The 26,295-nt window shown below is 39.7% G+C and overlaps 1 protein-coding gene across 1 annotated transcript; it reads left to right on the top strand.

Annotated features, from left to right (window-relative positions):
- The first annotated feature begins 1,104 nt into the window (after nucleotides 1-1,104).
- On the top strand, nucleotides 1,105-26,295 carry PSKH2 (protein serine kinase H2). Its single transcript, XM_068525482.1, is given in 7 exon segments — nucleotides 1,105-1,235; nucleotides 5,324-5,496; nucleotides 5,499-5,659; nucleotides 5,661-5,882; nucleotides 5,885-5,992; nucleotides 26,000-26,030; nucleotides 26,033-26,295. Coding segments are annotated over 7 exon segments (1,089 nt in total).

Genomic DNA, 26,295 nt, shown 5'->3' with positions numbered 1-26,295 from the left:
AGAGGCCCGCGCACCGCGATGAAGAGTGGCCCCTGCTTTCCACAACTAGAGAAAGCCCTCGCACAGAAACGAAGACCCAACACAGCCATAAATAAATAAATAAGTAAGTAAATAAATAAATAAATAAATAAATAAAATCCCAATGCTCAGTCTGAAAAAAAAAAAAAATTAGAAAGGATATGACCATTGAAAGAGCACTAGACTGGGAGACTTGGACCTCACTTCTGGCTCCACAGCCTCTGAGGGGTACCTGATCTTGACGTGCCTGGCTGGTTTTGGCTGAATTTCACTCCCCACGCATCATTTATATAAAATTTATCAATGTAAATTATACATAATCAATATGTTGATATCTGACCAATACATAAAATATCATTTACTAAAACGATACGTATAACATATATACTCATGTATAAATAATTATGAATACAAAGATGAAATAGATAAAATAGATTATATATTATATAATAATTACAATTAATAATTAATATTATACATAATTAATACTATTTTTTCCCCCACAGATTTTACCCTTGTATTTGCAAAGTGTATTGGGCTGGGTTCTAGACAGAGTTTTTCTGTCTCAGATGCATCACTCAGAGGGTGAGGCTCATGTCTCTTACAGATGTAGGAGGTAGTGGAGTGCCAGACACAGACTCGTGCGCTCAATTAAGGCAATAGAGTACAGTGATATTTTATACTTTAAATATTATAAGCTCTTAGAGTTTAAAAAATATTATATTTAATGTTCATATCATCTAGATATGAGTGCGCTCTGCCTTGGAGACATAAAAGTCCTTTAGAAGGAAGATCTCCTTTATAAACTATATAACTTTATATGTTCACGTCCTCATTTCACAGATGAGAAAACTGAGCCCTTGAGAATTAAGCCCAGGCTCCTGACTTCTCGCCCACTTTGCTTTTACCACGTCAAGCTCTACTATGGATAAGTGGTCAGTGCGGATCAAGGCGGCCGGACTGTAAGCCGGACCTTCTTCTTAACGAGGGCCCCTGGGCGGGGGGGCTCAGTTCTGCCCCCTCTGCTAGCCGGGGATAAGTGGGCACCCGCACCGGGAGCCTCGGGCCCCGCTCCCCGCCGTGGCCATGGGTTGTGGCGCCAGCAGCCCGCGCCGGCCCGGGTCGAGCGGGAGAGTCAAGGCCAAGGCCGCTCCGGAGTCTCGAAGAATGCAGGTGGCCCGCCTCCGCGCCAAGTTCGCCCCCCGGATACTCGCCAGGTAAAGCGCGGCGTGAACCGCAGGCGGAGGGGCTGGGCTGAGCAAGGTGAATCGCTGAACGAGGCGCCCTTAAAGTTCCCCTCGACTTGACCGGACCTTAGGCTTCTTTCTGATCAAAGGCCCCAGACCTCCCTAAATCGTCTCTGCCCCTTTGAGGTGTAAATCTTTTACAACCCAGGAATGTCTTTCTCAAGGACCTGGGCGCCAACCTTTTGAAATGTAATCAAAGAAAGATCGAGGCTCTATCTACCAGTCTCTGTGGGAGGGTAGGAATCTCACTTCCATGACACCCCTTCCTACCCTAATGCCCTTTAGTAATTTCCTACAAGCTCACTCCAGTCCTACAACTCTCTTGCCTCGTGTTTCAACAGTTGAGTTCAGTCTCTCCCATCGCAGTAGTTTTGACCCCTCTTGCAATAATCTGGGATAAAGTCTTCCTTGCTGTTTTTAGCAAGTGTCCAGTGCAATTTCTCTTTGAAAGAGGGGAGGAGGGCAGAAGATAGGGAAAGTTCAAGACTGAAGAAGTAGAAGGAGCCGCAGGGAGTAAAGGGAGAGAATCCCTGACCTCAGAGCCCTGGGAAGGAGGAAGACCTCCCACCCGCACAGCACCTGGCGGGGTGGAGTTGGGGGGGCTTGCCATAGATACACTGGGGCTGGGGTGTGTGAAGGATCTTCTGTTACATTCTAGAAAAGGAGATCATAATTAGTGGAATAGAAACAGGGCTTTGAATCAACCAGACCTGAGATCCATTCCTGTCTTTTCTATTGTATGTCATTGGGAATGTTCCTTAGCCTTTTTCCTTGCTCAATTTCCGCCTCTGTAAAATGGGAATAATAATAATAGCTGCCTCGTAAGAATGCTGTGAGGATGATTAAGTAATATATGTAAATGATGCTGTACAGTGCATGGTGCAGATCCTCATGTAGATACTATTATTGTCTTCATAAGATGACCATGTAAGAAATGAGCAAGGAAGGCTGGCCGGTTGGTTGGCCTGAGAAAGAATTTCCTCAGAGTGCCGCACATTGGCCAGGTGGAGGAAGGACATCATGGAATCCCCTCCACTCTGCAGCATTTGGTTGGACACAGTGGTAGGTGGCTTGACCGGATTCTCAGGGACACTTCTAGTCTTAGGATTATACACTCACCTCATCACACTGTTCTGACCATAGTCTATGCAGAGCGATTTCCTGGCATCCTTGGGAAATTCTGGTACAAGGATGACTTGAGGATTAGTCTAGTATCTGCTAAGCTTAGAGAAGAACAAAATTGGTTGATGCGACTGAACTTGAATCAGAGGGGATATGGGGTCTGGTCAAGACTGAATTGATTGGGTGGCATCTCTGTCATCTGTGGCCAGGGGGTCTGGTCTAGTCTTTATCCACCCTCATAACCTCCACCTCCGGGTTAGTCCCAGGCCCTTAGATTATGACAAAGTCATAGACGTAGAGGATCTCAATATTGGAAAGCTTTAGAGACTAGCTAAAGGCTCTTCTTTAACCAATGAGGAATTGAGCCCTAAAAGATTAAGTGACTTATCCAAGCTGGTGACAGAAATGGGTCTAGAACACAGTTGCCTTTCCTCTCCATTGTGAGCCCAAAGGATAGATGATAGAATTTAAGTCTGACTATATTCACTTTCTTCTTGGGAGTTCATTACAATTGCTTCTGTCAAACCGGTTGCAATATTATTATTGTTTCCATGTTTCATTTTTTTTAATCATGTTCAGTTTGTGGCAGCGGAGGTCAAAGTAATAATTTTGTTTCTTATAATCTCTGGGATGATGTAAAATTGCATGACCTACAAACCTGACTTTGAGGCTGCTTTGTGAGAGGGTGGGAGTGGAGGGTGGAAGTGGAGGAGGTGGATTGGCCTTGTAGATGCATACTCCCATGCCTGATTCCATTCTTAATGTTTTCAAAATAAGGCGATAATTTGGAAATAGTATTCATTCAGTGAATGATTCTCTCATTCAGCATTTATTGCTGTGCCAGGCACTACACAAGATATAGCCACCCAAGTCACAAAAATAGTCACCATCGTCATAAAAATTGTCACCATCCTCATAAAAATAGTCACCATCCATGGCCATCAAGGGCTCGCAAGCAAGGCCACAGCTTCAGGCTTTTCTTGTGGGACATTTGTTATCTGAAAGCATTTATTTGCACTACTCTAAATTTTGGCTTAAAGCTTACTGTTTCTTGCAATGCCAAATTACTGGCATTTTTTTCAAACATTTGGTTTATGAAGGCCCATAACAATGTTGAATAACACTCCTTTTATTTGAGTGAGAGTGTAGTTCCTCAGAAATGGTAATTCGTCTGATAGCTGATGATTAATCCCATGAGCAAATGAATTTTCCTGCAGTTTTGAGGGCATAGTGATAAATTAGTATTTGCAAAGTGCTTTCATCCACATTAGAGGTAATGTGTTGGTCTGCAAAGCAACAGAATTTGAAATGCCTGTGATTATCTTCAAAATCACACTGGGAGTGCATGTGAATGAAAAAAGCAGAGTTGGAAAGAGAAGAGGGGACAGAATCTATTTAAGATTACTAAATTGCTATCTATTTTGATAAGATAATTGGCCAGAAAATTAAATGCACCGTATAGAACAAAGCTATTTTCTGTAAGCTGGTACAGCCAAATGCCATTTGTATTCAGTAAGCACAGGAATATAAGGAATAAGTAAGTAGACAAATGAAAAAAAAATACAGGAAGAATAAATTCAGCAAAAAGAAGTAAGGCTGTTTAAAGTACAGATTGATATTTGCATTTGAATCTTTGGTATTCAGTATGTGACTTAAAGAATTACCTTCTCCCTGTGTCCTCCTTGAGTACATTCCATTCGCTGGCATTCTTACCTGGGAGAAGTTTTAGTAAAGTGGGAAAAGCACCAAATTATGATGCAAGTAAGGAGACCTGGGTTCTAATCCTCACTCCACAAATTAAACAACCAATCAGCTAACATGATCTTCAAATGTCTTCATTTGTAAAATGAGGGGTTGGATTAAATCATTCTCTAATATTCTTTCCAGCTTAAAATCATGATTCTAAGTCAAGCACTTTCTCAACATTTCTTAAATAAAGATAGAAGGTTAAATTTTGATAGGATTCTTAAATTTACATAGACATTAACACAGGTAACTAAAGTTTAAGATCCCTAGCCTTTGAAATCCTAGCTGACTTCCTGGTCTTTCTGAGAGATGATTACTTTACACATTACTCACATACATCCCAGGTTAAAATTTTGTTGGCTGTGTAAAATTGCAAGTGCAGTGGCATCAGGTAGGGGGAACTATGAGAGCTGCTGGCTACAAGGCGGTCCTGACACCACCGCCACCCGTCTTCTGAAAGCTGCCCTTATAATAGTGCAACCATGTTGACTTTCACAATGGTACATCTACTGAGGAGCGATTTAGGGCGATACCTTGGGTGAGATGTGAGTTATGCCTGGGACTGAGAGCTCACAGTCTAGTAACCTGAGGAAGCCTACTCTTTGTACCCTGTCTCCTGATATGGTTTCCTCCATCTTTGGAGAAGTTATAAATAAGACTAAGCTTCTTTTTTATTCTCTCCCCCTGGTTTGGTGGTTGCTGTTGCAGAATGATAAAAACAAGAGTTGGAGGGAGGAAAGAAAATGGTAGATGGAGGTCCCAAAATTCTTCAAGAAAATTTTGGAGAAATGCATTTGAAGGAATTGGATTTAAATCCCATCTATTGCAACTATCAATACAATCTGTATGGCCTTGGGAAATCACTTAACTTTTTAATATCACCCAGCAGGAATTTTATAGGATAGGATTTAAAAAAAATAAAATTCCTGGAGCATAATAAATGTGTAATAAATGGTAGCTATTGTTATTAAGATTATTTGTCTTTCTACCAACTAATTACTTTTATATCACTTGCCTCCATTTCAAAAGAGGATTTGGGGTGACTTTCAAAAATAATGAACACAGTTATGCAAGGAAATTGGATAGGGGGAATATAAAGCTAGAAAAGATGATATAAAGCATCTAATTAAATAATTTTGAAAATCATCACTTCAGAGGGTAACAGATTTATTTGGGTTTTTTTCCAACAGATATGATATCAAGGCTCTTATCGGGACAGGCAGTTTCAGCAAGTTTGTCAGAGTGGAGCAGAAGACCACCAAGAAACCTTTTGCAATAAAAGTGATAGAAACCAGAATGAGAGAAGGCAGAGAGGCGTGTGAGTCTGAGTTCTCCATCCTGCGGTGGGTTAGCTATCATTACATCCTCAGCTCCTGGAGATCTTTGAGGCCAAGATCAAGTTTACCATGGTGATGGAGTTGGCTACAGGAGGGGAATTCTTTGATGGACTCATCTTTCAGGGATACTTTACAGAGCAGGACGCTGTCAGAATCCTCCACATGGTTGCTGATGGCATGAGGTGTTTGCAATGCATTGAAAATAACTCACAGGCACCTAAAGCCCGAAAATCTCTTATGTTATCACCCAGGTGCAGAGTCAAAATTTTTTATCACAGATTTTGGTTTGGCACACTCTGGGAACAAAAGTGGTGACTGGACAGTGAGGATGCTCTGTGGGACCCCAGAATAAATAGCCTCCGAGATTTTGCTAAGGAAACCTTACACCAGTGCAGTTGACATGTGGGCTTTTAAGGCCTAATCACATATGTTTTACTTAGCAGATTCCTGCCTTTTGATGGTGAAAGCCATATGAGACTTTACAGGAAGATTCTGAAAGGCAAATATAATTATACAGGAGATGTAAGCTCTCACTTTCTTTCTATTGACTTGGTCTTGAATAGAGTTTCTCAACCTTAGCGCTATTGCCACTTAGGGCGGGATTATTCTTTATTGGGGGTGGGGTGGGAAGAGGTGATGGGGTGGGACTGTCCTGTGCATTGTAGGATGTTTAGCAGCATCCCTGGCCTCTACCAACTAGGTACCAGTAGGTATACTACTAGCAGATACTGGTAGATACTGATTTCTAGTAGCTACACTAGATACACACCTTCCCCCAGTTGTGACAATCAAAATTGTCTCCAGACACTGTTTTTTTTTAAAGAATTATTTTTATTTTTTTTATTTTTTTGGCTGCATTGGGTCTTTGTTGCTGCGTGTGGGCTTTTCTCTGGCTGCGAGCGGGGGCTACTCTTCGCTGTGGTGCGCGGGCTTCTCATTGCAGTGGCTTCTCTTGTTGCAGAGCACTGGCTCTAGGCACGTGGGCTTCAGTAGTTGTGGCACGTGGGCTCAGTAGTTGTGGCTCACAGGCTTAGTTGCTGGGATCTTCCTGGACCAGGGCTCGAACCCGTGTCCCCTGCATTGGCAGGCGGATTCTTCACCACTGTGCCACCAGGGAAGCCCTGTCTCCAGACATTGTTAAATGTCCCCAAGGGGGCAAAATCACCCCTGACTGAAAGCCACTGGTCTCAAGGTAGCAAGAGCCTCGATTACTGAGTTGTCTGTGGTTAGCACATGACATTGACAATCAAGTAGATGAGTGAGTTTGCTGTTGTTTCTTCAATCATCATGCAGAGCCTGAGCCAGCTGAGTAGATTAATGTGTACTCAGAGGCTCAGCATGCTGCCTGGGTGTTTGATGAGAGATTTTTCTGCCTTGATTCTAGATGATCCACACCCTTTTTGAGATGTAGTGTTTCCTCAGTGAAATGTTTAACTTCACAGTTTGTGTAAAATATTTATCCATTGTTTAAACTTGGAACTCCCAGTGTTTATGAATGTGTTAACTTTTTTGTTTTATTTAAGGAAGGAAAGTAACCAATACTTCTCTGTGGGAAGCCTGACAAAATAGGAAATTCACTTCATGTTGAGCAAATTTATTTTATGTTTAACTATAAAAGGGCTTTTTTTCCCTCGTAAAGAAAAGTATGGATAGTTTGATTTTAGCTACTTAAAGTGTAACATCTATATGTATAACATCTTAAGCAAAATTGAAAGCTAAATAACAAATTGAAAAATAATATTGACCATGACAGATTTAATATCTTATAGTACATGTATATGTTTTAAAAAAAAACTGATACAAATTGACAATTGAGAACTGAGACTTACATAGGGAGATAGGAAAGGATGGGAAGAATTCACAGACAATGTAAACCACTGGTTATTAAAAGCTTGAAAAAAATGTCTAGCTTCACTAATGACCAAAGAAATGCAAATGAAGACAACAATATCTTTTCTTTGTCTTTCAAACTGATAAAGATAAAAAAAAAACCAAACACTCAACTTAATTCTACTCATTGCTGCTAAGAGTACTAAGAGATTAGCCCTGTTATTCACTACTGGTAGAGGATGAATTGTAGATTTCTTGGAAAGTAGTTTGAAAGGATACATCTAGAACTTTTAAAAGTTTATGTATTAATTCCGCTTTTAAGAATCTAAGGAAATAATCTCAGATGCAGCAAAGATTTCAGTGTCAAGAGGCTCATCTGGGCTATACTACAAAAGTGGACAATTGAAAAGAACGCTAAGAGAATGTTTGAATAAATTATTGAACATTCATACGATAGTCCCTAAATTATTCATGTTTAAAAATTATAAAGGTAATGGAAAATATTTCCGATATACTGCCAAGTAAAAAAAAAAACAAAACAGAATACAATTGTGTGTACGGTATTAACACAAATCATATGCATATGCATAGGAAAAAGTCTTTGAGGAAATACAGTGTAATGCAGTATAATGTTAACAGAGCTTATCTCCCGGTTTACGGATTATGTACCATTTTGGTTTTCCTCTTTATAGTTTGAGTATATCTGTATTTCTGTTTTGGTTTTGTTTACAAAGAACATATATTTCTGTTTTGGTTATCTATTGCTGAATAACAAACCTTCCCTAAACCTAACGCCTTAAAATAACAACCATTTTATCATGACTCATGATTCTGTGGGTTGACAGGGCTCAGCTTGGTGACATTTCTGCTCCACATGATGTTGCAGCCATCTGGTTCTTGACTGGGATGGAATAGCCTTGATGACCCCTCAAATGGCTGACCTCTTGGTGGGATGGCTGGAAAGCTGGATTAACTAGGTCACTGGGACCACTCGGCCTTTTTCTCTCTCCTCTCTCTGTGCATCTCAGGCCCCTTTTCTCTTCATGGGGTTTCTCCACGTGGTCTCTTCAGCAGGGCAGTCAGACATTTTACATGGTGGTTTAGGCTTTCCAAAAGGCAGTATTCCAAGAGGGAGACAAGAAGTCGCCAGTCCTCTTCAAGGCTGGGTTGGAAATGGCACAGCATCCCTTTTGCCTCATTCTATTGGCTACTCTGAGCGCTAGGCCAACCCAGATTCCATGTGCAAGGAGACCACATAAAGTGTGGCTCCAGGGGGCCTGGTCCATTGGGGCCACATTTGGACTAGATATCACAATGTCTTTGTTAATGTGCAAAAATAATAAACAATTATTCTATTAAGAGGTCCTTTTGTCAGGTTTAATTCAGAGGATTTCTAACGTCAGGTTCCTCAGAAGGCAGCCCTGAGAAGAGGGTTCGTGTACAAGTAATTTATTAAGGATAGACTCCCATGGACACAGGTGAGGGAGTGAGGGAACCAGGATGGGTAGGGGAGGAGGCCAAGGCCATGGAGGTGAGCCTCATCCCACAGCATTGTTCCAGCCTGAGGGAGGTGAGCTGGGTCTTCATGCCCACCCCTCTCTGCTGACCCGTGGGGTGGTGATACGAATGCTGTGGCAAATACTCACTGCTCTCTGGGATCAAGGCAGAGTGACCCCCGAAGCCCAAGGGTGATGATGAAAAAGATCGAGGTGCTGCATTTCAGAAGCAAAACACTCCAAAAGAGAAGAGTATACGCACATACTGGAAAGAGGGGCTCAGCGGCAGGATGGAGCACTGATATCTCCATGATGTCATGCTCTGTTTCTTGAGGAAATGCCTGTCTGTAGCCCCAGAGTACTGAAAGCAATACCACAGAACAGAAGTGCAACTGCTTTTAATAACTTATTGGATTTATATCGCCTTGGCCTTCTTCCCCATGCTTGTCAGCTACACATGTCTACATATTAACATTTTCTTTTAATATTACCAAGTGTCTTAGTCATCTTGAGCTGCCATAACAAAATACTACAGACTGGGTGGCTTAAACAACAGAAATTTGTTTCTCACAGGTCCAGAGTCTAGGAAGTCCATGATCGAGATGCCAGCAAGGTAGGTTTCATTCTGAGGCCTCTTCTCTTGGCTCACAGGCAGCTGCCATCTCACTGTGTGCTCATTTGACCTCTTCTTTGTGTACATGCAGAGAAAGAGAGAATGAACTCTCTGGTGTTTTCTTCTTATGAGGACACTAATCCTATCAGATCAGGGCCCCACCATAATGACCTCATTTAACCATAATTACTTCCTTAGAAATTTCATCTCCAAATACAGCCACACTAGGGGTTAGGGCTTCTATATATGAATTTTGGAGGGACACAAACATTCATTCCATAACACCAAGGAAACATATGTCGATAGACTCAGATAAGGGTATCATCATGTTTTCTCTGTCATAATATTGTTGTCTATACCTATCAAGAAATCTAGTAATTTCTAAATGCACCAATTTTATTTAAAAACCGGGTGACCATCAAGTCTGGAAGCATAGGTGTGATAGACAGAATAATGCCCCCCACCCCCGCCAAAGATGTCCACATCTTAATACCCAGAATCTGTGGCTATATTACTTTACAGGTCAAAAGGAAATTTGCAGACGTGATTAAATTAAGGGTTTTGAGATGAGGAGATTATCTTGGATTATCTGGGTGGGCCCAATGTGACCACAAGCGTCTTTATATGTAACAGGGAGGAAGAAGGGTCAAAGTTAGAGGACATGTGAAGACAGAAAGATAGGTTGGATGAATGTGTTTTGAGGATGGAGGAAGTGGTCACAATGAGCCAAGAAATGTGGGTAGTCTCTAGAAGCAGGAAAAGGCAGGGAACAGATTCTCCCCTAGAACCTCTGAAAGGAACATGGCTTTGCTGACACCTTGCTTTTAGTCCGTCTCTAAGAGGAACACGGCTCTGCTGACACATTGATTTTAGTCCCTAAGACCCATCTCAGACTTTTGACCTGCAAAACTGTAAGATGATAGATTTGCATTGTCTTTTTAAAAAGTTCTGTTGTCTATAACTGAAATTCCAGGTGTGACACATTGTGTGAATCACTTCTTTTCTCTAGAAGTCAGATGGAAGAGTGAAATAAATAGGATCAGAACATCCAGAGATCTCTTATGGTGAAGAAGAGAGACATGTTTAATATAAATAGCTGATATTTTACTAGACACGTGGCAGATCTGTACTCTAGTCTCACCCATGTCTAGGCAAAAAATTAGCTATAATGTTAATGTTTAATTTTTCTTGATTTTGGTGTGAAATACATTCCTTTTCATGAAGCTTTTATGACCATTCCACTGTTGTTCTTTCCTTTTCTGAATACTGTTTAGGATTACCATAAATTTCTTTTGTTTTGACATTTAATCTATGTGTCATCTTTCTAAGATATTGTAGGCTCCTTGAAGGCTGGGATTCTGTCATATTTTTTGACCCGTCTCCAATATGATATCACAAAGAGGTAAGCATAGACAACGCATTTCTTAAAACTAAATTGCTTTTAAAAATTGAGATTCTGATTTATACCTACATGAGTAAATGGATCTTAACCATCACTGCATTGAGCATAGAATACAAATTTTAATTTATGGTATGGTAGACTATTAGACAACTCATATTTTTAGTTGCTGAATTTATTAGATTCATTCTGGAATATTCGGGTGGTTTAAAGGCTGCATTTATTTTACTGGGTTTTGCAGGATAGAGGTGGGGGTTCCCCATTCCAGGTGTTCCCGGCAATGCCTGAGGAGCAACCAGGGTAGCAAGACACAGCACATGGTGGAAAAGAGGTGGAAGAGAGCAAAGAGTTCCTCCCCACTGTGTGAGGGAGACCTTTGCTTATCTACTTGGTCACCAATGCCATCACGATGGCTTTCAGCATGGTGGCAGGGCTCGTGCTGGAGTCTCATCCGTAGTTCTCCTGGAGACCGTTTGACACATGCTTGTGTGTCTCCACCCCTTCCTTCTTCCTGGTTAGGCCTTCTTCATGTCAGGAATCAAGCTCAGCTTGGGGAATACCCACATGAAAAATGCTTAGTGTCCCTGCTCTTAGGGATCTAGTGCTCTTGTCTGACAGTCCACGTATTACTATGTATCTCTTCAAATATGAAGGCTGTGATACACATAGGAAAAAAGGCTCAAAGTCCATGGAGCAAGGGAAGAGAGCCTCTCACTGTGTAGGAAAGCTGGGTCAGATTTCCTGGAGAAGGGGACATTTGTGCTGTGACTTGGTGGAAGAGTAGGAGTTTCTGAATGGGAGATGAGCACATTCTAAGTAGACAGAACAACATATGCAAAAGCACAGGAAACGGAATAAGTTGACTAGTAAAAAATAAGACTTTTAGAGCATTTGTGTGCATGTGAATTCATGTTTATATGAGTCTTTTGTAAAGTAGTGTAGTGTAAATGTTAAGAGCGCAGTCTGGAGCGATACTGGCTGCCCTTCACTCCCAGCTCTGCCATTTACTAACTGTGTAACTCTGGGCTTGCCTCTTAATTTCTCTATATCTCAGTTTCTTCATTTGTAAAACAGAAATAATGCTAGTGTCTGCCTAACAGGGTTGTTGTGAAGATCAAATGAGCTAATAGATGTAAAGCGCTTAGAATAGATTTATATGTTAGTACATATGTAGTCAGTGCTATATATGTGTTGGCTATTTCTGTTATTATTACTATTAATATGGGAAATATTGGGACTGAAAGTTTGAATTTTGCTTAAGCAATATATATATGTACATATATATATATATAGAGAGAGAGAGAGAGAGAGAGAGAAAGATAGAGAGAGAATATATAATTATCAAGTGTACCTGTCTCACCTTTTAAATGGAATAGTGAGAAACGTGTGGTGTTAGCTTTTTAAAATTCATGATAAATCAATTACACATTCTTGCCAATGAGTTGAGAATCACATATTTTGCCTAATTATCTCCACTATATAGCAGTAATCTTTTTTTGGTGTGAAGTAAATTGATAATAAAGTGAGTCATAACCATATAAGCTAGCTGACAAGGATAAACACTGGTATTAAAAAGATATATGTATATATTTTTTTAATAAAATTATTTTATTTGTTTTTGGCTGCGTTGGATCTTCGTTGCTCTGCGCGGGCTTTCTCTAGTTGTGGCGAGTGGGGGCTACTCTTCATTGTGGTGTGCGGGCTTCTCATTGCCGTGGCTTCTCTTGTTGCGGAGTACGGGTTCCAGGCGCACGGCCTTCAGTAGTTGTGGCTCGCAGGCTCTAGAGCACAGGCTCAGTAGTTGTGGTGCATGGACTTAGCTACTCCGCGGCATGTGGGATCTTCCCAGACCAGGGCTCGAGCCTGTGTTCCCTGAATTGGCAGGCAGATTCTTAACCACTGCACCACCAGGGAAGCCCTAAAAAGATATTTTAAAAATAACCCACATGGACATTAATAGAAAGTGGTGCCCATCTGCTTAGACTCACCTATGATTGCTGTACTGTTAGGAAAAAATTTACTGATATGTTCCCTTGGAAGGAACAGATCTGATGAATTATGCTCACCAGCCATGACCCCAGTTTCTTTCTATCTCCTTATCTCCACTAGTTTCTCACATTTTTTCTTTACTGTATTTCTTCTCTACTCAGGTTATTAAGTAGGAAAAAAAGGAGAGGAGAGCAGAAGATTTGGTCCTTTAACTCACGTTCATTCTCTTTCCATCCTGACTAGAATGCCAATAATGAACATTACACTGTATCTCAGGCCATAATTCTTGCAATTTGGTTCCCATTCCTGTGTTTTAGTTCCTAAGCACTTCTGCTCACAAAAAAAGTGGTGCTCAATATTTTTTAATGATATTTTTACTTTAAGAGTTGTTTTACAGAAAATAATTTAAAGACTATAAATCTTTCAAATTGGACTTCATTTTCTGCTTGTCACTTTCTTCACCTCTTCTCTGACTTACCTAAAATTGAATGTATGGATATCTTCCTTTAAACTCAATCACAAAGAGTGAGTGTTTGTAAGAATTGAAACAGAGAGGAGCTTCAAGATGGCGGAAGAGTAAGACGCGGAGATCACCTTCCTCCCCACAAATACATCAGAAATACATCTACATGTGGAACAACTCCTACAGAACACCCACTGAACGCTGGCAGAAGACCTCAGACCTCCCAAAAGGCAAGAAACTCCCCACGTACCTGGGTAGGGTAAAAGAAAAAAGAAAAAAAGAGACAAAGAATAGGGACGGGACCTGCACCAGTGGGAGGGAGCTGTGAAGGAGGAAAGGTTTCCACACACTAGGAAGCCCCTTCGCAGGCGGAGATTGCGGGTGGCGGAGTGGGGAAGCTTCGAAGCCACGGAGGAGAGCACAGCCACAGGGGCGCGGAGGGCAAAGCGGAGAGATTCCAGCACGAAGGACAGGTGCCGGCCGGCACTCACCAGCCCGGGAGGCTTGTCTGTTCACCCGCTAGGGTGGGCGGGGGCTGGGAGCTGAGGCTTGGGCTTCGGTCGGATCCCAGGGAGACGACTGGGGTTGGCTGCGTGAACACAGCCTGAAGGGGGCTAGTGCGCCACAGCTAGCTGGGAGGGAGTCTGGGAAAAAGTCTGGAGCTGCCAAAGAGACAAGAGACTTTTTCTTGACTCTTTGTTTCCTGGTGCGCGAGGAGAGGGGATTAAGAGCGCTGCTTAAAGGAGCTCCAGAGACGGGCGGGCCGCGGCTATCAGCGCGGACCACAGAGATGGGCATGAGATGCTAAGGCTGCTGCTGCAGCCACCAAGAAGCCTGTGAGCAAGCACAGGTCACTATCCACACCTCTTCTCCCTGGAGCCGGTGCAGCCCGCCACTGCCAGGCTCCCGTGATCCAGGGACAACTTCCCCGAGAGAACGTGAGGCGCGCCTCAGGCTGATGCAACGTCATGCCAGCCTCTGCCGCCGCAGGCTCGCCCCGTACTCCATACCCCTCCCTCCCCCCGGCCTGAGCGAGCCAGAGCCCCCAAATCAGCTGCTCCTTTAACCCCGTCCTGTCTGAGTGAAGAACAGACACCCTCAGGCGACCTACACGCAGAGGCAGGTCCAAATCCAAAGCTGAAACCCCAGAGCTATGCGAACAAAGAAGAGAAAGGGAAATTTCTATTAGCAGCCTCAGGAGCAGCGGATTAAATCTCCACTATCAACTTGATGTACCCTGCACCTGCATCTGTGGAACACCTGAACAGACAACGAATCATCCCAAATTGAGGAGGTGGACTTTGGGAGCAACAATATATATATATTTTTTCCTTTTTCTCTTTTTGTGTGTATATGTATGCTTCTGTGTGTGATTTTTTCTGTATAGCTTTGCTTTTACCATTTGTCCTAGGGTTCTGTCTGTCCATGTTTTTTTTTTTTGTACTTAAAAAAATCTTTTTCTCCTTAATAATTATTTTTTATTTTAATAACTTTATTTTATTTTATTTTATCTTCTTCTTTCTTTTTTTCTCCCTTTTATTCTAAACTGTGTGGAGGACAGGCTCTTGGTGCTCCAGCCAGGTGTCAGGGCTGTGCCTCTGAGGCGGGAGAGCCAAGTTCAGGACACTGGTCCACAAGAGACCTCCAAGTTCATGTAATATCAAATGGTGAAAATCTCCCAGAGATCTCAATCTCAACGCCAAGACCCAGCTCCACTCCGTGACCAGCAAACTACAGTGCAGGACACCCTATGCCAAAAAACTAGCAAGACAGGAACACAACCCCATCCATTAGCACAGAGGCTGCCTAAAATCATAAGAAGGACACAGACACCCCAAAACACACCACCAGACGTAGACCTGCCCACCAGAAAGACAAGATCCAGCCTCATCCACCAGAACACAGGCACTAGTCCCCTACACCAGGAAGCCTACACAACCCACTGAACCAACCTTAGCCACTGGGGACAGACACCAAAAACAACGGAAACTACAAACCTGCAGCCAGCAAAAAGGAGACCCCAAACACAGTAAGTTAAGCCAAATGAGAAGACAGAGAAACACACAGCAGATGAAGGAGCAAGACAAAAACCCACCAGGCCTAACAAATGAAGAGGAAATAGGCAGTCTACCTGAAAAAGAATTCAGAATAATGATAGTAAAGATGATCCAAAATCTTGGAGATAGAATGGAAAAATACAAGAAACGTTTAACAAACTCGTTTAAAGAGCAAACAAACAGAGATGAACAACACAATAAATGAAATAAAAAATTCTCTAGAAGGGATCAATAGCAGAATAACTGAGGCAGAAGAACGGATAAGTGACCTGGAACATAAAATAGTGGAAATAACTACTGCAGAGCAGAATAAAAGAAAAAGAATGAAAAGAATTGAGGACAGTCTCAGAGACCTCTGGGACAACACTAAATTCACCAACATTTGAATTATAGGGGTCCCAGAAGAAAAAGAGAAAAAGAAAGGGACTGAGAAAATATTTGAAGAGATTATAGTTGAAAACTTCACTAATATGGGAAAGGAAAAAGTTAATCAAGCCCAAGAAGCACAGAGAGTCCCATACAGGATAAATCCAAGGTGAAACACGCCAAGACACATATTAATCAAACTATCAAAAATTAAATACAAACAGCAAATATTAAAAGCAGCAAGGGAAAAACAACAAGTAACACATAATGGAATCCCCATAAGGTTAACAGCTGATCTTTCAGCAGAAACTCTGCAAGACAGAAGGGAGTGGCAGGACATATTTAAAGTGATGAAAGAGAAAAACCTACAACCAAGATTACTCTATCCAACAAGGATCTCATTCAGATTTGACAGAGAAATTATAAGCTTTACAGACAAGCAAAAGCTAAGAGAATTCAGCACCACTAAACCAGCTTTGCAACAAATGCTAAAGGAATTTCTCCAGGCAGGAAACACAAGAGAAGGAAAGGACCTACAATAATAAACCCCAAACAATTAAGAAAATGGTAATAGGAACATACATATCGATACCCACTTCAGACCTAGGGACACATACAGACTGAAAGTGAGGGGATAGAAAAAGATATTCCATGCAAATGGAAATCAAAAGACAGCTGGAGTAGCAATTCTCATATCAGACAAAATAGACTTTAAAACAAAGACTATTACAAGAGACAAAGAAGGACACTACATAATGATGAAGGGATCAATCCAAGAAGAAGATATAACATTTGTAAATATTTATGCACCCAACGTAGGAGTACCTCAATACATAAGGCAAATACTAACAGCCATAAAAGGGGAAATCGGCAGTAACACAATCATAGTAGGGGACTTTAACACCCCACTTTCACCAATGGGCAGATCATCCAAAATGAAAATAAATAAGGAAACACAAGCTTTAAATGATACATTAAACAAGATGGACTTAATTGATATTTATAGGACATTCCATCCAAAAACAACAGAATACACATTCTTCTCAAGTGCTCGTGGAACATTCTCCAAGATAGATCATATCTTGGATAACAGATCAAGACTTGGTAAATTTAAGAAAATTGAAATCGTATCAAGTATCTTTTCTGACCACAACACTATGAGACTAGATATAAATTACATGAAAAAATCTGTAAGAGATACAAACACATGTAAGCTAAACGACACACTACTTAATAACCAAGAGATCACTGAAGAAATCCAAGAGGAAATCAAAGAATACCTAGACACAAATGACAATGAAAACACAATGACCCAAAACCTATGGGATGCAGCAAAAACAGTTCTAAGAGGGAAGTTTATAGCAATACAAACCTACCTTAAGAAACAGGAAACATCTCAAATAAACAACCTAACCTTACACCTAAAGCAATTAGAGAAAGAAGAACAAAAAACCCCAAAGTTAGCAGAAGGAAAGAAAGCATAAAGATCAGATCAGAAGTAAATGAAAAAGAAATGAAGGAAACGATAGCAAAGATAAATAAAACTAAAAGCTGGTTCTTTGAGAAGATAAACAAAATTGATAAACCATTAGCCAGACTTATCAAGAAAAAAAGGGGGAAGACGCAAATCAAAAGAATTAGAAATGAAAAAGGAGAAGTAACAACTGACACTGCAGAAATACAAAGGATCATGAGAGATTACTACAAGCAACAATATGCCAATAAAATGGACAACCTGGAAGAAATGGACAAATTCTTAGAAATGCAGAACATTACGAGACTGAATCAGGAAGAAATCGGAAATATGAACAGACCAATCACAAGCACTGAAATTGAAACTATGATTAAAAATCTTCCAACAAACAAAAGCCCAGGACCACATGGCTTCACAGGCGAATTCTATCAAACATTTAGAGAAGAGCTAACACCTATCCTTCTCAAAATCTTCCAAAATATAGCAGAGGGAGGAAAACTCCCCAACTCATTCTACGAGGCCACCATCACTCTGATACCAAAACCAGACAAAGAGGTCACAAAGAAAGAAAACTACAGGCCAATATCACTGATGAACATAGATGCAAAAATCCTCAATACTAGCAAAGAGAATTCAACCACACATTAAAAGGATCATACACTATGATCAAGTGGGGTTTATCCCAGGAATGCAAGCATTCTTCAATACACACAAATCAATCAATGTGATACACCATATTAACAAACTGAAGGAGAAAACCGTATGATCATCTCAAGAGGGGCAGAGAAACCTTTTGACAAAATTCAACACCCATTTATGATAAATACCCTCCAGAAAGTAGGTGTTCAGGGAAATGTCCTCAACATAATAAAGGCCATATATGACAAACCCACAGCCAACATTGTTCTCAATGGTGAAAAATTGAAAGCATTTCCACTAAGATCAGGAACAAGACAAGGTTCCCCACTCTCATGACTATTATTCAACATAGTTTTGGAAGTTTTAGCCACAGCAATCAGAGAAGAAAAAGAAATAAAAGGAATCCAAATCGGAAAAGAAGAAGTAAAGCTGTCACTGTTTGCAGATGACATGATACTATACATAGAGAATCCTAAAGATGCTACCAGAAAACTACTAGAGCTAATCAATGAATTTGGTAAAGCAGCAGTATACAAAATTAATGCACAGAAATCTCTTGCATTCGTATACACTAATGATGAAAAATCTGGAAGTGAAATTAAGAAAACACTCCCATTTACCTTTGCAGCAAAAAGAATAAAATATCTAGGAATAAACCTACCTAAGAAGACAAAAGACCTGTATGCAGAAAATTATAAGACACTGATGAAAGAAATTAAAGATGATACAAATAGATGGAGAGATATACCATGTTCTTGGATTGGAAGAATCAACACTGTGAAAGTGACTCTACTACCCAAAGCAATCTACAGATTCAATGCAATCCCTGTCGAACTACCACTGACAGTTTTCACAGAAGTAGAATAAGAAATTTCACCATTTGTATGGAAACACAAAAGACCCCGAATAGCCAAAGCAATCTTGAGAAAGAAAAACGGAGCTGGAGGAATCAGGCTCCCTGACTTCAGACTATACTAAAAAGCTACAGTAATCAAGACAGTATGGTACTGGCACAAAAACAGAAATATAGATCAATGGAACAGGATAGAAAGCCAGAGATAAACCCACGTGCATATGGTCACCTTATCTTTGATAAAGTAGGCAGGAATATACAGTGGAGAAGAGACAGCCACTTCAATAAGTGGTGCTGGGAAAACTGGACAGGTACATGTAAAAGAATGAAATTAGAACACTTCCTAACACCATACACAAAAATAAACTCAAAATGTATTAAAAACCTAAATATAAGGCTGGTCACCATCAACCTCTTAGAGGAAAACATAGGTAGAACACTCTATGACATAAATCACAGCAAGATCCTTTTACACCCACCTCTTAGAGAAATGGAAATAAAAACAAAAATAAACAAATGGGACCTAATGAAACTTAAAAACTTTTGCACAGCAAAGGAAACCATAAACAAGACGAAAAGACAACCCTCAGAATGGGAGACTATATTTGCAAATGAAGCAACTGACAAAGGATTAATATCCAAAACATACAAGCAACTCACGCAGCTCCATATCAAAAAAACAAACAACCCAATCCAAAAATGGGCAGAAGACCTAAATAGACATTTCTCCAAAGAAGATATACAGATTGCCAACAACACATGAAAGAATGCTCAACGTCATTAATCATTAGAGAAATGCAAATCAAAACTACAATGAGATATCATCTCACACCTGTCAGAATGGCCATCATCAAAAAATCTACAAACAGTAAATGCTGGAGAGGGTGTGGAGAAGAGGGAACCCTCTTGCAATGTTGGTGGGAATGTAAATTGATACAGCCACTATGGAGAACAGTATGGAAGTTCCTTAAAAAACTAAAAATAGAACTACCATATGACCCAGCAATCTCACTTCTAGGCATATACCCTGAGAAAACCATAATTCAAAAAGAGTTGTGTACCAAAATGTTCATTGCAGCTCAATTTACAATAGCCAAGACATGGAAGCAACCTAAGTGTCCATTGACAGATGAATGGATAAAGAAGATGTGGCACATATACACAATGGAATATTACTCAGTCATAAAAAGAAACGAAATTGAGTTATTTGTAGCGAGGTGGATGGACCTAGAGTCTGTCATACAGAGTGAAGTAAGTCAGAAAGAGCAAAACAAATGCCATATGCTAACACATATATATGGAATCTAAGGAAAAAAAAAAAAAAGGTCATGAAGAACCTAGGGGTAAGACGGGAATAAAGACACAGACCTACTAGAGAATGGACTTGAGGATATGGGGAGGGGGAAGGGTAAGCTGTGACAAAGTGAGAGAGCGGCCTGGACATATATACACTACCAAACGTAAAATAGATAGCTAGTCGGAAGCAGCCGCATAGCACAGGGAGATCAGCTCTGTGCTTTGTGACCACCTAGAGGGGTGGGATAAGGATGGTGCGAGGGAGGGAGATGCAAGAAGGAAGCGATATGCGAATAGATGTATATATATAACTGACTCATTTTGTTATAAAGCAGAAACTAACACACCACTGTAAAGCAATTATACTCCAATAAAGATGTTAAAAAAAAGAAAAGAAAAAGAAGATGTGGCACATATATACAATGGAATATTACTCAGCCATAAACAAGAACGAAACTGAGTTATTTGTAGTGAGGTGGATGGACCTAGAGACTGTCATACAGAGTGAAGTAAGTCAGAAAGAGAAAAACAAATACTGTATGCTAACACATATATATGAAATATTAAAAAATGGTCAGAAGAACCTAGGGGCAAGACGGGAATAAAGACACAGACCTACTAGAGAATGGACTTGAGGATAAGAGGAGGGGGAAGGGTAAGCTGTGGCAAAGTGAGAGAGTGGCATGGACATATATACACTACCAAATGTAAAATAGATAGCTAGTGGGAAGCAGCCGCATAGCACAGGGAGATCAGCTCGGTTCTTTGTGACCACGTAGAGGGGTGGGATAGAGAGGGTGGGAGGGAGGGAGATACAAGAGGGAAGAGATATGGGGACATATGTATATGTATAACTGATTCACTTTGTTATAAAGCAGAAACTAACACACCATTGTAAAGCAATCATACTCCAATAAAGATGTTAAAAAAAAAAAAAAAGAATTGAAACAGTGGTGCATCTCACTTTGACTGTGTAGATGTTACCCTTGGCATAAGGGATAGTGATTAGAGTGGAAAATAACTATTGGCTTCCTTGATTATGTGGCACTTCTTGACCTTGATCTTATCAATGGAATTCATGGAGTTGAGGAGAAAGAACTATTTGCATAAAGTTTTCATAAACTTAGAAATATATGGATTTAATATTATATTTATATTATTTATATTATGGTTTATGAGGCTTATAATATAGGAACTAATTCTAAATGTATGTTATGTATGGAAGAATGGGTCAACCGATGATTTAGCATTCAAAGGTCAATTCAATTTTTTGTTATTTTTCTTATCTTTTTTTGAGGATAATCTCTGCCCAATCCTTTTAAAGTTTCAGCACTTTCTTTATGAGTGAAGAACTAAAACCATCCCTCCCCCTATGTCAAGGACCTCAAAATTATCTTATTAACTTACAAAAATATATTCTTTATGAGCCTCATGTAGGATTAATTAGCTCTTTTCTATTTTTTATTAGATGTCACCTACAATAACTTGTGAATGTCTATTCACTTTTTCCAGGGTTTACAAATGTTCCAAGAGATAGAGCATTGTGACGTAATTAGTCAAATCTTGACTTTGAGCAGTTTCAGCTTTGGCAAATATGAGACGTAATTTGAAGTCTGCTTTGAATATTGGGAAGAACAAAACCTTAAATATCTATGACATAAAGATTATGTACAGAATCTCTTGCTTTTTGAAATGAAGAACAAGGATTTTGCCCAGTCTACTGCTAACAAAGTTATGGAGAGTTGTCATTACTTTGGGGCACATTTACATAAAATTTAATTGCAAAGCTTAAGTGAAATCCTACCAAGGCCATAAGGCTAAAGTTCAAAGAAGGAAGGGAAATTCTAGTCGGAGGGTAATCACCAGTAGAAATTTTAATAAAAACTACAATTTTTGAGGGGATTAATATTACTTTGAGTGCTCCTAGTCCAAGGATTTGAATGATAGCTTAACCATCTACCTAGAAAAATAGATGTTTGTAGTTTTATGAAAACTTATGATTAAATCCAACAGTAATTACACTTTACTTCTATAAGTTCTATATTTATAAAATTTCAACATTAATTAGAATCCTTAAATTTTTTTCTTCCAGTTTTATTGAGATATCATTGACATACCACACTGTATAAGTTTAAGGTATACAGCATAATGATTTGACTTATATACATCATGAAATGATTGTCACAATAAATTTAGTGAACATTCATCATCTAATAGAGATACAAAACAAAAGAAAAAAAATATTTTTCCTTGTGATGAGAACTCTTAGGATTTACTCTCTTAACAGCTTTCATATATAACATACAGCAGTGCTAATTATTAAATATTGTTGTATATTACAACCCCAATACTTATTTATCTTGTAACTGGAAGTTTCTACCTTTTAACCACCTTCATTCAATTCCTCTTCCCCCTTCCCACCTGCCTCTGGTAGCCAAAAATCTGATCTCTTTTTCTATGAGTTTTGTTTGTTTTTGAAGTACAATTGTCCTACAACATTGTGTTAATTCCTAGTGCACAACATAGTGATTCAATATTTCTATACATTAAAAAATGATCACCATTACAATGTTTAAAATTTAAGACATTGCATCCAGAATTTTAGGGACTACATCTATATTGCATGTGCATGTGCTTGTGGTGTCTAGCTTTTAATAATGATTTTTAATAATGATTCTCTGTGGGAATGCCTCAAAGGAACCAAGAAATATGAAAGCTTTGACTAGTCATATGAATATTATTCATTTTTTAAACTAGTTACGTAGTCAGTTTTTGTATATTTGGTAACCTCCTGCTCAAGCTATTACATTGCCTTTATTAATCAGTGTTCATTAAAAGAAAATAATTAACATGGGAATCTGGAATGTAAGACTCTGTTGTCTCTTGCAGGGGGAGCTGGGAATCTCTACGGGGACTTCTGGGGCTCCTGGGGAGGAGATTGAAGGAGACTATAGGATACAAAGCTGTGGGCAACCACTAGGTAAGAGAATACTGAACAAATAATTTAATTTGGGAGCTGATGCATAAAATTAGAGATGAAAGTAGGGCCTGGTTGTCAGAACGAGGAAGAAGGGCAGGAAAGGATTGGGTGGAGGACAGAGCCAGTGAATGTAATACTGCAGAGAAGACCAGGGAGCACCAGATGAAGGGCAAGCTGGAAGACTCTGCTGAGCAATAAGCCAGCAAGAGCCTCACTGGGGCAGGATCCAGAGAGCCAGACTCTTTCAAAGGCCCTGCACTTGGGTCACATTAAGAGAAAAGTATTCATCAACAAATTGGAAAGCAATAAACTACTATCATTCCCTACTTCTCTGTTTAGAGGCAAAGTAGTCAAGACATCAATAGAATATGATACCATCCTTCTAAAATTCTTTAATTCCTCCAAAGCTAATAGTGCAATTGCTAGTATTGAATTTTACTTTTATACCTTTTTTTGTTTTTGTTTTGTACAGTTTAGCTAGTTTCTATTAGAGAGGACAGAGAAATAGGCAGAGATGAACAAAGGAAGAGAGAAGAAAGTGGAAAAAGGCCCATATTGTCCACAAATATTACAATGTACTTGTAACTAATTGGATGAGCTTGGGATAAAAGAAAGTGCTGTCTTTCTTTTTACATGGTTCATTACCGCTTCACACAGAACAATTTTTTTTTTTTAAGGACACACATTTATCATGGTAATAATAAGTGGAATTAGTCTGAGAAGTTTTGGATAATTTGCATCTTCTGGTCCTCTAAATATTGTTAGTGAGGTGTCTATAGAAGTACTGAGGAGGAAGTTACATTGTGATTTAATAGTAACCACGACAAAAGCAACAACAATCTACCTAATATTTTATACTTTGAAAACCATTTTTCACATACTTTATTAATTTGGTCCTAATAGGAGATATGATGATCCCCATTTTCCTGATGAGGAAACCAAGACCTTGAGGTTTAGAGCTGAGTGTGGCCAGTCAGCCTGTCTGGTCCAGACCCACTTACCTCAATCCCCAGCTCTTTCCACATTAAGACCAGTTAACTGGCTGGCTGACAGCAGTGTCTCCCTGAGACTGTGGAGAAAAGCCAAATGGGAATTTTCAAGTCAAAGAGTGGGAGTGGCCATATCTAAGAAGAGAAATGGTGAGGAAAGCCTCATTGGACATAACGTGGATGTGAAAGCTGCTGACAGAACTGAATGATGTCATCAGGTGACAGTTGGTCCAGAGTAGGAATTTGATTCAACCTGTGGTGCCATAACCTGATTGTTTTGTGTCATATAACACTATTAGTTCAAAAATTTTGAGCATGCACACTCAGTTTTTATGCATTTCTAGAATATATACATGTATGTATATTAATCTGTTTTATACTTCATAAAACATAGACAAAAATAAATTTTGGATTAAGAAGATAAAAATACAGTAGAAGTCCTAACATTTTTTTCCTTGTACTTGTTGTCTTCTAATATGTAACATGAAATTGTCTTCTACATACTCTCTAGTTGTTCTTTGTGGCTCAGGGATTCTGTCATTTATAACCTGTGTTTGAATAATGAGCTTTGTCTGAAGAATTTTTTTCCAGGGCACTAGTTACCTTATTTTCTGCAACTGCATTTTCAATGTATATTCATTTGGTCATCTTAGTGAGCCCTCCATAAATCTCATTGCACATATTTTATATTCTTTCCAGAAAGATTCAGTTGCTTGTCTTATAATGCTCCACTGGAGACATCTAATTTAACCTTCATTTAACTAGACATGAGCCCAGATAAATAGGTCTGGATCCAGGGCCAAATAAATGTCTAGCCAGAATCAGAGGACATGCCATCATGAGTGTCAGCTACTGACATGCTTTGTCTAGACTTGCAAGGTTTATGTTTTATTTTCCCTGTGTTTGGCAAGTGTGTTCATTTATTTCAGGAATTTTAATTTTGGGATAAACGTTTCTCGAATCTCATTTATCTAAATAAACTGAAGGAAAAAAGGAAGAATAATTCCTTTACTGGTTTCTTTGATCCAGATTCTCAGAGTGCTAAGAGATTGGAGGCTGTGATGTTTATGTAAGGAGTTTGATTTTTCCTTCCACAAGGACAAAGCAATAGCTTGTAAGGATTCTCTTATTTTTCTTGAGATACACATATCAACCAGAAATTGCTGTTTGTGATATAGCAAATAATATATGGTCAGTTTTCTCAATCTCTCTCTTTTCTAGATAAGGAGGGATACAAAACCATAGTATTTTCCAGGTACGTGCTACATGTTGATAGGTAACACAGAAAACAAGTTTGAGGAAAAGCAACAGCCCTCTTGTCCCCATCCTCACAAAAGTCACTATGAATTTCTGTCATTGTACTTAAATTATGTGCTAAAGCTGTAGATTTTGCCAGAATACGTCCTCGAAACATCAAATAGCTGGTTGAACATGTCATATCTCTGCTACAGGCTGAATCCCGCTTGTAGGCAACTGACTGGGAGTCATGTGGGCCCTGTGTGCTCAGAGGAAAGGCGCTGTGAGGGATTCTTCCCCGAAGTCCTCTTTTCTCTCTAGGCTGTGGGGACGTAGGCATCGTAAGTCCAGAGTAAGTTTTCAAAGGGAGAGAAAAGTTGATGATTTCCCAGTCCATTCCACTTTCCATTCTAACTCATTCTTGGAGTCACAGGGGCTCTCTGACTTGACCACAATGGGGTAAATACTCACCTGATACTGGTGGAGTTCACCAACAACAGCTGCTTCGCCTTGTCCTGCTCACGTGAACAGGATGTGGAAACTTGCATCACTGCTGGCAGCACACTGGACAGATTTCTGGAAAAGAATTCTCATTCGTTGGACAGAGAGTTTGGAAGAGAATTTTTGTGTTTGTTTTTTTCTTTTGCTAAAGAGAGATTTTTTTTTCTTTTCAAAAGTGGAATTTTAGGTTCACTACATGTTTAATGACATAATCTCTGAATGGCTTATTTGAAGAAGTCATTTGGATTTAATAAGCATTGACCTTTATAATTAAGAACATGATTCTGTATGTGTGTGTTTTTATTTTATTTATTTTATTCTATTTTACTTATTTACTTTTCTTCTTAGCTTTGGCCAACTATTTCCCACTGGGCAAAGGACTTAACAAACTACTGATTTTGGAGGCTAAACATCAAGTGTCAGCTGGGCAGGCCCTGGACCATCCCTGGGTCATCATGACTGCAGGGTCTTCCATGAAGAATCTTTAGAGGGTCATTTCCCAGAACTTCATGCGGAGGGCATCTCCCCAACCACAGAGTCCCAGATCTGCACAATCTTCTAAGTGACGTTCTTATCATAAATCAAGGCATATGTGGAGCAAGAGAAACTTAAAGGTAGAAGAATCACCATTATCTGCACTTTAG

Source organism: Eschrichtius robustus, chromosome 17 (genome assembly GCF_028021215.1).
Source record: "Eschrichtius robustus isolate mEscRob2 chromosome 17, mEscRob2.pri, whole genome shotgun sequence".
NCBI lineage: Eukaryota > Metazoa > Chordata > Mammalia > Artiodactyla > Eschrichtiidae > Eschrichtius > Eschrichtius robustus.
This window is presented reverse-complemented; position numbering and strand designations above follow the sequence as displayed.